The sequence below is a fragment of the Vanessa cardui genome, chromosome 23 (genome assembly GCF_905220365.1).
Source record: "Vanessa cardui chromosome 23, ilVanCard2.1, whole genome shotgun sequence".
Lineage (NCBI taxonomy): Eukaryota > Metazoa > Arthropoda > Insecta > Lepidoptera > Nymphalidae > Vanessa > Vanessa cardui.
The window spans coordinates 7,469,269-7,483,781 of NC_061145.1; the positions used below are offsets into that span (position 1 = coordinate 7,469,269).

Consider the following 14,513-nt stretch of genomic DNA (forward strand, 5'->3'; position numbering starts at 1 on the left):
AAAATACAAAATACGTTCCGCAATTTTAAACGTCTAAGCATACGTAGGGACAGACAGTTTATTTTATTATTTTTATACTATGTAATAATATGCATATATTATAAATTATATAACTAAGAATATAAAGTACTTTATTATTAGCATCGATGAACTATTTTTAATAACAGAATCCCGGATGTTGCAGAAGCTTGGCAAGTAATAGCAATATATAATGGTCTTTGGTGATATAATAGGGTGGCACCAGAAAATTCAGAGCTTCGTCCTAGTTGCGTAATTATAAAGCCATTTTAAAGCAACCGTTCTGCACTGCAGCCGACGCATAATTTTATCTCAAGTACGTCAGAAGTTACCAAAATGAGTTTTGGGTAACGCTAAGTAACTTCATAATGGTAAAGTTTCTCATAACATATTAAACATGCATTACAGCTAGTCTTGGTAGTCGCGACATTATCAAAGTTCAGAGACTTCAAAACTTCTCTGAATGAATGGAATGAATGTCGTATTTTTTAGTAATAATTAACAGTCACTATCATGGAAAAGAATGAGTAAGTGTACAATTAGATTAATTTTAAATTATAAATTTATTTATTTTTTTAATAACTTGAATGTAACCCTTGCAGCTTAAAAGACGTTTAGGATCAAACCATTACAAATCAAAGATTAATAAATTTTTTCTTAAACACTGGTAGAAAATGTGCCTATTGGGTCCATTAAAACTATATTTATAATTTATTTGTAAAAATACATTATCTGTAATTTTAATAAATTGCCACTTTATTATATTTAGGAAAACGTCGCATTGTTACTATACTGATTCGCGCCGTTGAAGAAAAACACTATCATCCAACAAAGAAAAATAGGGGTGCCATGCACTCGCATTCATTGGCGAGACGGTGGCCCAGAAACCTAGTGAGTTGCCTCATTTTTTTTCTTAAAATGACAACCCTGTTGATTGGAATTTATTGTGACTCGTTTCCATTGTAGTTAGTTCTTTTAAATGAACGTACATTTCTTTATAATAATTAATTTTTACTGCGCGATCGCTGCTTTTGATCCTCTTAAGTTTATGACGAACAGTAAAAATTGAAAATTCTCGCCTAAAAGCGGAAGGCGTTAAATATGCATAGAAAATGTTAATTAGTCACACGTCGTAATTAATCACAGAATTTTAATATAATATAATTTTTAGGTCAACTACAGGAAATTTACGTTTATAATTACGACCCGCCTGAGGTACATACGAAAGATTGTGATATAAATATTTTCATGAGTAAGTCCTAAATACATTCCAAAATTCTTTGCTTATTAATTACTTGAAAAAGGTAGGCAGTCTGACAAAATCCAGTAGCGTAAATCCAAAAGCAGTATGACCACGTCATACACATTGACGATGTAAGACAGGTGTAGTTGGCACCTTACATCGCCTGTGCCAACCAACCTGTGTAACCAACCTTTGGAACAAAGTTTAGTTAGTTCTCACTCACCCACCAAACCAAAATACAACAACACAACATTACTGATTCATAATAGAATATGAACTTAAACAGCATTGAAATAGTAATCAAAATTAAATATCAAGTGCATAAATCATTTACGCAAACATACTTGTACGAGATAAAACATAATCACAAACTTTACACAAACATTTAACCGATGCAAGTCCAATGGGATACGGGTCACAGCAGAAAGGAGTTCACTAACCCAGTGAGAGATGTGGAAAAAAAAAACATGAAACGGAAAACAGCGTCATGAGAACGCATTGTCTAGGTAGAGGCTCTCATGCCATGGAGGTATCAAGGGTTCTCGAACAACTTGAAGGAGTAAAGGGCAGCCAGCGCGAGTATGAACAGCGGATATGACAATGCGTGTTATTCTCGCATGAAGGACTTACTCCGTAAGTTTTAATTGGACGATATTAATATTAAATTAGGTTAATTATTCGATGAAAACAATGCATCGACAATCATAGAAGAAACACTACAAACAGCATATAATATTGTGAATATGTAATGGAATTATTTTTACTCAAGATTTTTTTAACTGCTCGGCGTAATTACGACTATTCGATCGCCTCATCCATAAGTCTATTCAGAGTTATAGACGTGATGTCATATAGGTATTTTATAATTTACGTCTATAAATAGGATATTTTACGATATATATATGTATATATTTTTAAATCGGGCTAATGGTTCTAAGTTTCAAACAAACTCTTCAACTAATACATATTATTATAGATAACGACAACGACGATGCGGGTTTGACCTAAATGTCATGGATTTTATTTTGAAAGTTTTTCGTTAACCAATTGTATAAAAGATAATGATTATCAGTTATTTAGTTAAGCCCTTATTTTTCTATTTGTGTCATCGCTCATTTGAAAATCGAAAAAAAAGGACACTGTATACTTAAGGACAACTAAACACTATTTTAAAATTGAATACAAGATTATATAGATGACGACAGTTGGAGTTCATACTTGTTTACTTTCAGGCAGTATACTTTATTTTTTGTATTTTAAATGTTGGAAAAGAGTAGCTAACTACAGAGTTTCGGTTCTTCTCAGTTGAATCTACATTCCGAACTGGTAGGAAGCTACAACACGATATAGATTTGTATAAATCTATTTAAAAGTGCTTGTAAAAACCTACTTAATTACATTCCTTTTTCATTTTGAGTAAAGCTGTTATTTATAGTAATGGGAAGGATTCTTACAATTTTATAATTTTTTGACGACCTCCGTGTTCGAGTGGTGTGTACACCGGTTTTCATGGGTGCGCCACTCTGAGGTCCTGGGTTCGATTCCCGGCCGAGTCGATGTAGATTACCATTAGTTTTCTATGTTGTCTTGGGCCAGACCCAACACCCAGTGTTTGTGGTACCGACGTTACTTCTGATTTCCATAACACAAGTGCTTCAGCTACTTACATTGGGATCAGAGTAATGTATGTGGTGTTGTCTCATATTTATTTATTTATGGAAAATAGTCTATCTGTCTATCGCTCTTTCACGACAAAACGACCAATGAACCGAATTTGATGTAATTAGTTGTACATGGACTTTTTTGCCTAACATATGACCAACCACCTAAAACCCGAGCGAGCGACTTATACTATAACATTATTCTCGCAGTGACTTTGTTTCTTATTACATCAACATTTACGCAGAGTTTATTACGAAATTTACATATCAAAACCCATCTGAAGTTGAACGTCGTCGCTCGCGTGTTTGAAGTGTCTAACTGGAAAACTTCACTTCAGAAAACGTTTTGAATATTACCCTACTGACATTTTAAGGAATATTACACTTTACTTTTAACTTAGATATGATGAGTTTTACACTCATGACAAGACAAAGATCTATTGAAAGCTGAGAGAATGAAAATTTGTACAAGAGATTTTTAATGAGTATCAAGAAAAATGTTACCATCCTGTGTGTGTTTATCAATTATTATGGCAATCACTTAAACGGTATTTTTTATAGTATAGTTTGGCGGACGAGCATATAGGGCACCTGATGGTAAGTGGTCACCATCACCCATAGACAATGACGCTGTAAGAAATAATAACTATTCTTTACATCGTCAATGTGCAACCAACCTTGGGAACTAAGATGTTATGTCCCTTGTGCCTGTAGTTACACTGGCTCAAAACGGAACTCAACAATACTGAGTACTGTTATTTGGCGTTAGAATAACTGATGAGTGAGTGGTACCTACCCAGACGAGCTAGCACAAAGCCCTACCACCAAGTGAATAAAAGTGGATTTGGATAAAAACCACAAGCGTTAATACATAAGTACAAACGTTCATAGTCATCATTTAATTAACCCAAATATATATGCAACATCTATTTTTGTATATAAGATTTAACAAATTCCCTATGACAAGGTTTCATGTTTTAAATGTTTAATTCCTTCCCAAGGTGAAACAGAAGGGTTTGTGCCTATTTGTTATGGATTATGTATTCGTCTGTAATGTCCCATCGTCACGATAGATCGCGTTTCTGTGAAATAAGGTAGTTATTGCAAAAAAAAATAAAATCTTTCGTAAATTACTTAGTAATTTAAAACGAAATTATATTCATGCATATTATTCAAAATCGGTCTGAAGAAATTTTCATTGATTATTTTTGTATTAATCATATTTATGGCCTATACTATCTCTTTAAACACAAGAATTAATTGTGCAACTGGCACCCAAAAATGTGACTCAAAAAATTTGTAATACACGAAAACTATTCAAAAAAACTTTTTCATCATCAAATAAACATCGAAATCGATTTAAACTATTGTTCATTATTATCGGTAAATACGATTTCGATTGCGAGAACGCATATAAATAAAAATAAACAAATGAATAAAGCCAATAAACATACATATACACCAGAAGCGACATTATTTTATACTATGTTGAGATTACTATTTCCCGTAGTAGGCATATGGTATCTACATCTTATTCAATGTAATCTAACGCTGACAAAGTCTTTAATTTGGCGCAAAATTCATAATGATTGGTTTGTTAAACTTACAATCTTAACAAACAGTTTCCCATTTATAATCTCAGTCGGTGAGTTGGGATCAGACCATTACTCATGACCAAAACTAGCTACAGTTGAAATACCCAAAACATTTAACGTCCGTCCAAATCTTGCGTCTTATCTTGCAATACTTAAGCCGTATCTCTGACATCACGCCTCCGAACTGGTCGAGGTGAAAGTTAGGCAATGAAAAAACCGTTACACGCTCTATGACTTATTTGGAAAAATAAGAAAACACAGACAGCTTCTTTGTTGGATGGGTGAAAATTTTTACTTAACTTTCTTACCATAAAACTTCAGAATCGAATAACATAGTTACGTACTTTGATACATTTCGATTATATAAAAATTAAACGCATTCTATTTTAATGGAATGTTGGCTTCTAGGAGGGATATATTACATACAAACATATATCATTCTATGTAACTAACATAACTGTATTTTTAAATGTTGAAAAAGAGTAAAAATGGAGTTTCTTGCCAATTCATCTCAGTAGAATCTACTTTCCGAACTGGTGGCAGCTTCACTTAATGTAGTTGCTAAAATACGATTCAAAAGTGCTTGTAAAAGTCTTCTTTCAAATAGATTAAATACTGACACTTGTTACTACAAATATTATAATGTTAAAGTGATCACAGACTATAACAGGGCCTCATGTCATATTTAAAATGGAATCTCCTCATAGTTCACAAACATATTTATGAAAACTTCGGCCATTATTTTCTGAATGGACAGACATTAAACCTTAGATGACCCGTTGCTCAATCGATCACATCTGTCGGATGAGAAAGATTAGACAATAAACTTACAAGGAAACACCCATTTAAAACTCATCTTCACGTACACATGTGACGAGCTGTTGCGTGTTGCCAGTGTACTGTATAACTTGAATAATATTTGGATCTTCGATTTATTGTTCTATATTTTGAGCAAAAGCAGAAACATCTCATTTCAACCCTTGATCGAAGAGTATATTAAACCAACTCTTAATACATTGACTAGGCCAACCAACCCACTACGAAAAATAAATCCCAAGAACAATTCGCGTCAGAAAAATCGGCTAAATCCTTCTTGCATGCAGTTTATAACCAAGTGGCGTGATAAGTGCGAGCGAATGGTGATTTTATAATTATTTAATTCGTGGTACTGGCAACTCTTTCGTTACTTTAAATAAAATTTATCTTTGTCAATTATTCATAAAAGTATCTCTCTTCGGATACGGACCATTGTCTAAGCATTACATAAAAATGTATGCTTGTAGATAACGCGCAATGCATAGACGTAAATATATTGCCTTCCTTTCCGGTAACAACGATCAATAAAAGTATACCTTCACATATACATAATTTCCTAATGTGATCTCTGAGAAATGTTAATATTTTATACTTCATTCAATTCACCCAACAACAACAACCGCCTGTAAATTCCCACTGCTGGGCTAAAGGCCTCCTCTTCCTTTTTGAGGAGAAAGTTTGGAACATATTCCACCACGCTGTTCCAATGCGGGTTGGTGGAATACACATGTGGCAGAATTTCTATGAAATTTGTCACATGCAGGTTTCCTCACGATGTTTTCCTTCACCGCTGAGCACGAGATGAATTATAAAGACGAATTAAGCACATGAATCAGCGGTGCTTGCCTGGGTTTGAACCCGCAATCACCGGTTCAGATGCGCGTTCTTACCACTGGGCCATCTTGACTCAATTCACCCATTCAAATGAAACTTTACCTATTACGGTTTCACCTTTTTTATAACGTTCGGTAACTTGACGAGCTTCAGTGCTTCTTGTCGTAATAAAAAAGATAAAGAAAAAAAATTGGTTACCTGCAAATTGATATTTTCTCAATGATAATGGTCGAATTTCAACCATTTTTCGTACACTAACTTTCAGAGTGGACGCGACAGAACAAACTTGGCGCGCTTAAACACACATATATATTTTCTTTCCAGGTACGAATCTACATCGAATAGTCCTAGTTAGCTATATTATTAGAACACACCATTAACGTTAATTTCAAAGAAGATATCTTCCTCGTATACAATTAAGATAAGCAACAAATTAACAAACAATGAAGATAGACATGTTTGAACTATTTTATTTACTAAATAAGATATTTATTGTTCATAGAAATATATTACGAATGTTCTTAATAAGATCCAAACACACATTCGTATTTATATTTGGCATCTTGTTACTCAATCGCGTCAAAACTATTAAACGGTTTCGAATGAAACATGTAATGTAGGTTAAAAGGCAAGATTACGTTCTGAAATATAGAATGTCATATCGAATAATTATCATTTATATAAAATTTTAAATTAAAATTATCATTATAACTATTACAGTTATTTAAAAAAAATACCCGTAGATAATATCGAAATATCGTACTCCACCAAATAAAAACAAAAAACATGGTAAACATTCCGATTTAAATAATTATTATAAGCTTTTTAATCACGAAACGCATGGTATTAAAAAACAAGATTTTTAAAACATTTTTACAAAAAAATTATGTGTGGTAGGATTGATATGTTTGAGAAACAGTGGGATATTACCCAGTGTAATTAAATATGTGTGATAGAATTGATATGTTTGAAAAACACTGGGATATTAACAAGCTGTTACTCTACGGCTTCGATCGTGTTTAAGGGATTAGTCGGTAGGAACATAAAAGTAGCCCTTCTTAAAAGTTCGCGCTCACTACGTACTAATTTTACCAAATCGTTTCGTTTCAATGCAACAGAAAAATAAACACAGGTTTTTTCCCATTTATAATATTATTATAGATTATAAGTTAACACCATTAATACCATCATTCTCCTGCCCTTATCCCAATTTTATTTGGGGTCGGCACAGCATGTCTTCTCCTTCCATACTTCTCTGTCAGACTTCATCTCACAAGTAACATTCTTTCTAACCTTATCGTCTTTCACACAGTCCATCCATCGTTTCCTTGGTCGTCCTCTACCTCTATATCCATCCACATCCATGCTCAAGGCCTTCCTCCTAATGTGTTCCTCATTCCTCCGCATTACATGCCCATACCATGATAGCCGCCTTCCACATAACTTCTCGGCTATCGGTGTCACTTTCAAACTTCCTCTTATATACTCATTCCTTACTCTAACACCATTAATACCAAACCATTGTTAACCAATATGTGTTACTTTTCCCTTTATGCCATTTCTACACATAGTTATGTTTTTGCCTACAAACGAGAAGATATTTGCAAACATTATATAGTATTATGTGAAGCAGATAACACATAATATAATAAACCAAAACAAACAATGAAAATCAAAACTCATGATATCATATGTATTACGTAATCACAGGTACGTGTCAAATAAACAATATTTTTATAATAGAAATACTACAAAATTGTAAAGGAAAATATGTTAATATGAATCTTTAGAAAGTATATAATTATTTTAAATATAAAATTAGCGGTTTTTTTTTAATTTGACAGTCTTAACAACCAAATTAAAACTTATAGGTAACATTATGTTTTTTTTCACGTGTGAATTTTTCTATTAAAAAACAATCCAGTTTTAGAAAGAGTTGTTTAACAAAGAATTTCATTCACGTGACCTTCTGCCGAGATACAATTTTCTGATTATATCCTAAGCCCAACCCTTTCAATTCCCAGGGTAAAAAGTTTTAAAAGAGAATAGGTTATGGAAGCTTAAACATCTACATCTATGTCAATTTAAGTGTTAAACATTTAAAAAAAAAATCTAAGTAAATATGTCAATATTTCAGATCGCCTTTTTAGTTGAACTAGCGACCCGCCCCGGCTTCGCATGAGTGGTATAGTGATACTAAATATACTACAGAATTTGTTCATTTACAACACTTCACATTGCAAACTTCTAAAATTATCAGTGTTTCTTTACTATATTGCCCATGTATTATATATAAAAACCTTCCTCTCGAAACACTCAATCTATTAAAAAAATCCGCATCAAAATCCGTTGAATAGTTTTAAATATTTAAGCATATGTCCCTATGGGACAGAGTCGACAGAGATAGCGACTTTGTTTTATACTATGTAGTGATATTTTCGATCACAAATGAAGAGATATTTTATTGCGTTGGCGATAATCACAATAGGCTATTTGACTGGTTTTTAAAATCCATTTTATATTATTTAATAGAGGTTAAGAAACCCAGAAAAAGTTGATTTTTTTATTTCTAATACATATTTGCCGAAAAATATCATATTAAAAATTCCATATTTAAATAACGCACGAAAACGCTACTTGGACAATATGGTGCTGGAATGGGGTCGGTGACGTCACTTTCCTGTATTTTAATCTGTGGTACATATAGTAGAAACGCAAGGTTTACAAGAAAGTGACTTCATCATAAGCCCGGCCAATCAGGAGCGTTTTGTGTCACGTGACAAATGTTTATTATTTATTGATTTTTGAATAAATTCAGTATTATTTTCAAGTTTCGTTAATAAATAACCATTTTTAAACTCATAATAGACACTGATTACAATAATTCACAATTTATTTTTCGCATTGTCAAATAGCCTATTTAACAGATTTACCGAATTCAGGTGATCACGTCAGCCTTGATTTTTAATTCATTCATTGACAACGACATACGAATTGCGTACATATATGTATGTTAAAATTATTACAGACTATCGATTCTTGTGAATTATAACTGACGTTCAATTTGTTAATGCGACATTGAAATATATATTTTTTATAATTTATAACAAAAACATTTTGCCCATTACAGAATAGCTTTAAAATATCGATGCAGCTCAGCTTAAAATACGTCTTCTAACATATTTTCTAATTTGACTATTATCATTAATAATTATTAAACAATAGTTGTTTAATAATTATTAATGATCTAATATGGTTACAATAATATACCTATCATTGCTGTATGTATAACCGAGAGGTAAGTTTATATTCTTTTCGACATTCCAGATTCACGTACACAGATTGATATAAAAATATTCATGTAATTTATTTAATAAAAAAATAACTTTATTATATCAATATATTTCCTATTGATTTACAACGATAATAAAGAAGAAGAATTTGATTTGTTTCTGAAAAAATATTTTTGCAATTGATGGCTATTTTTTTTTTGGATGGCCGTAGCATTTGACTGGGATAGAAGTACCTTATCATATTTTTTTTAATTTATTTTTTTGGTAGCTCTTTTTTATACGTATACTATTTGATTATTCCGTGGGACGGTGCGGGGTAAATAGAGCAGATACTTTTTGATCTAATCAGCATTATGTCAACGTAATACAGATATTCGGTCTTAACGCTTAATAAAAACTTGATAAATTCACCTTATCTTCTCTCTGGTTCTTCGCTTTAATCTTGTATAAAGGTCAGTGTGATAAAGCTTGTTATCACCAAACTACATACAGCCAAATCAATGAGCTGTAAAGCGCGTTTTGCTTACACATTCTTTGGAATAATATTTTTCTTCGCCTTAATATGAGTACCTTGTTCGCGTAACTTCGTTTATGTTTATAATAGCGAGATGTTCCAGTGGATGGAGCACATAGATCTTAACCAAAGATTGCGGGTTCAATTCCGTTAAGCGCCGCTTTATTGTTGCTATATAGAAGATTGCATCGTGAGGTAAACTGTATCTCTCAGATAAAATGTATATGTATATCCTCTCAACTAAATACGAATGATATATTTTATCTGTGGTATCTTTTGTACTTGTACGATCAATGTTTAAATTATCACGATTTAAAGAAAAAAAACTCATTCAAACAGTGTTCATACTAAACAAAAACAAGCCGTAGGATTTATTTAAAATCTATATTGCATTAATAGTTTAAAGACGTAACAACATCGCAAATCTCGGAGGATACAGTCTCAAGGGTATTAGCTCAGTTAGATTTCTAATCGTATCGAAAGTCTACACACGGAGGAATTAAATAACGAACAGGCCTTTTTGGCGTCTCTATTTTTTTTTCAACAAATCGATAGATGTATTTGCTTGACGGTAATTACGCTTAAAACCATTAAAAAATTATTATCGTCAATGCACCGCCGTCCTTTGTGTAGTTACATGCAGTTACACTGGCATACTCACCCTACGAATACTAAAAACTATCCAAAAAGGCTTGCAAATTATCCTAATACCAAGTAACTACAAAGTAAATTGAAAAAATCCCCAATCAACCATTGCATCCGGCTGAGAATTGACCACCCACGCACCAATTATTCCATCATCAAATAGAAAAACTAGGTATTCCTTTATACCGATTACAGATTAAATGAACCAATGACGTTAAGGACACGAGAAACAACTGTAAAACTCTTGGTTGGACGACTCATCAATATAAGGTAACTGGCTAAATTACTTTTACAAGAAGTTCACGACCGATTTTAAAAAATGTACCTTGGCTTTAAATAAAAAAAAAAAAAATTAAAAAATAACTTACGTCTTTGTCCCGGCATGATGACGCCGCTCCGCTCCGAGCGAAGCAGGCTCTCGGCCTCCGCACCACCCTGGTGTGACATTTCCATCACACCCACTATCATAAAACCGATACCAGCATCTGTGTAGTCTCAGTCTGTAAATAAAACAATATATGTAATAATTGAATAACTTAAAGCATCTTCAATGCATAATCGCTGTCAAAACTATTAAGCTGACGTTACTTTTTTAAATTAGTTTTTAACTTATGGAGATAGAATGTAATTGAACTGAGATATGATTGTTAAAATACATGCAGCAGATAGTAAATAATAATGATTTTAAATGTCTTATCAACTGAGGTAGCAACTCAGATAATAAGTAATCCTTTTAAACTCTCATATTGATTCTATTGTGTAATTATACTGTTGTAGGCTTGTTTTAGTCTTCCACTTCATAAAGTAATTTTTTTTTCGAATTTTTCCTCTCACTTTATTAAAGGAATCACAATAAGTGAAGAAAATTTAATCAACTCCAATTGCCCATTGACCTATCTAGAAACAAATTACCAAGCTAACAGTTTAATGAATGTTTGTATCTTTGTCATTCATGATATCATTACAGTGTAAAATTCCGAATACATATGAAAATAACTTTTATTTACATAGTACCAAAATTATTTTATAAAAAAGTATGGAAAGGGAATATTCAATTTCTAATATTTTCAATTATTAAAATAGAGTAAGTATGATTGTGGTCAAGCACAAGCCTATCAACAATAAAAAACCAAAGTACATATACATAGAATACTCAAATACAAAAACTTTAATGACTACATAAAATCCTAACAATTTTTTTTTTCTGTAAAAAATAACTGTATCTTTGGGGTCAAATTTAATATCATTTTTTATATTTTAAATGCCTGTGTTGCCATATTTAAAACATTGTTATAGAACAATTATGTGTATTACACAATTAGTGAGTTTATGATTGATCATCCTTTGGGGATGAAATGATCATCTCCTGGCTATTTCTATACAATATAGTAATAAAATTCACCAAAAAGAGAACTGCAGAGTTTCTTTCTTTTCTGAAACAGTGGTAGTGTTTAACTTGACTTAATAATATCAGTGTAATGCTTCTATATTGAATAATGTTGAATATGAATGTCAGTTTAAACTTTTTGAAGTAAGAATGATATATATTAAATTAAATGTGAGACACCAACAAAGGTTAAAAACTGCTTTTTTGCCTTATATCATATGTAAGTGCTGTTTCAAATTTGCAACCAACCTTTATTGAAAGAAACAATTAACAAATTTGTTTAGTGACTATAAAAAAATAGGATGAGCTTTTACTTATATTATGAATATCATCTGTTAAATTAGCAACTTTAAAAACACTTGAATCAAACTTCATAAAAAATTGTATTTTATATTGTTTAAATTATGTTAAGGAGAATTGATTAATTATTGTAAAAGTTACACTATTGACTTATTAATACACAACAAACACTAACACTTAAAAGTAATATTTAATATGGGTAAAATTTGAGAATATACATCTTTATATGTGTAAACAACATTGAATTATATCAGATGTATAAAAAAATTGCAAAAATTACACACTACCACATAATTTTAGGCAGTATTTAATTGTTTATATTTATTTTAAATACAGAATGAGTCATGACACTCTGTTAGAGCAGGATGTGTTTTGAATAACTATTGGTTCTGACAATGCAACCTACAAAGACTGTATCACTCACACATATTTTTAAATAAAATAGACCTTGTGTAATATGAAATTGTATTTTAATTAACTTACACTACCAGCTTATATTTATAGCCATAATTTAGGACAGCATTTGCTAATTTTTTTTTTTTATATTTACTTAAAGGTAAGGCAGCTTTTGGAAGTACTTTTATAAAAGACATGTAAAATAAAATATTGTAAGGGGTTAACTTATCAAAGTTATATGTACACATTTTAAACAAACATTTTTTTAAAAAACATAAAAAATGCATTTATTTCCCAAATTTCCTTGAAACTTTGTGAGATAATAAATGATTCACATAAAAACGTGTCTACTGCAAGTCCCGTATATAAAAGATAATGCCTAATTTTTCGTATTTTCAATAGTGAATACGGAATGAATTAATATTTGTTTACCAAATATAAACTTGTCATAAAGTTACAAGAGTTACGCATACAGTCAATAACAAAATTTATAATCAACAAAGCACCTAAGAATAACTATCTTACGAAGAACGGTATCATCAACAAAACGGTAAATAACTCAAAGTATACCTGGGTGAAACTAACCGCTAAAAACAATATAATTATAATATTATTTGAGAACGTTTTAATCAATTGCATAGTTATAATTGAAATAAAATAAAAAAAACTTATAAAACGTAAAGAATGTCTCATTACAACGTGCTTTCAAAAGCGCATGGTTTTAACTTTTTACATCTAGTTTTCTAAAAATCGAACACTTACCAAGCCCTCCAAATCAACCAAAGCGTCTTCGTTTAATTTTTAACCATCCATTAATTCACAAAAAAAATCTTAATCATCATAAATTAATAGGTTACTTTGACTACACGTGCACCTATATAACACACGACCGCCCGCGATCACGTCGTCGTCGTTCGTTGCCTTGACTTGACTAGTGATATTTTAATATTTAATCATTTCAAAGTTGCCTGCTTGCCTAGCGCCTATTACCTATTGCTCTGTATTACCTAGTATTAAAATGATACAGTTGGTATAGATAGTCGTTATATTATACTCTGTCATTCTTTATAGTTTGTAATAGCTATACTGTAAAACGTATGGAATGTAGGGATGAGAACAAGTGTCTTAAAGTATAAAAAATTTACCTTAAAATTCATGGAATTTAGATGGTCCTACTAGAAGCTAAGGGATAGAAGATTAAAGTAACATGCTTATACTATTATTTTGAATTTTATTATTTTATTAGTAAAATTTAAAACGTGTAACTATTGATAAATACCTTAATTTCACGTATACATACACTTTTCGGATTGAGGATTTGATTCATATGAGATTCTTCTCCTTATTTTTTCTTTTTAGCGTTGTCAATTGTTTTAATTATCAATATGATATGATTGGAGTAGTTAATAACATAGTTGTACACGATCATTTATAAATATGAAATCGGATTGCTCCTGTGCTGGTATATTAATACGAAGAGGAAATGTAAATTTTATTTGATAATGGCAATAATATATAAAACTTCAAGTAAACGGAAGTCAGAAACGTCTTTTCTTAGTCTGTCATCAAAGCAACACCCTCGTTCTATTTTTAAATTTTTGTTCTATATTCTAATTTTTCTTATAAAATATCACAAATACTCTCCATTTATTAAAACTTATAATAACAAAAGCCCCATAAACCTCATTTCGACAATTTTGCAGTATGGTAAATTCAAGCTTAGCGTATGAAATACTTTTATACATCAATTCTTTTTACTTCGGACTATTCGCTACCTGTGAATTAGGAACACTAATCTTGAAGTCTGTATT

At 31.4% G+C, this 14,513-nt stretch overlaps 1 protein-coding gene across 1 annotated transcript in view; it reads right to left on the reverse strand.

The window, feature by feature from the left end:
• Positions 1-13,709, reverse strand: part of LOC124539671 (equilibrative nucleoside transporter 1) — a 37,383-nt gene extending 23,674 nt beyond the window's left edge. Inside the window, exons 1-2 of the mRNA XM_047116988.1 lie at positions 13,465-13,709; positions 10,988-11,119 (exon numbers count right to left, since the gene is read on the reverse strand). Coding sequence (XP_046972944.1) covers positions 10,988-11,087 — 100 coding nt within the window. The 5' untranslated portion in view covers positions 11,088-11,119; positions 13,465-13,709. The remainder of the gene's footprint in view (positions 1-10,987; positions 11,120-13,464) is intronic.
• Positions 13,710-14,513: the final 804 nt, after the last annotated feature.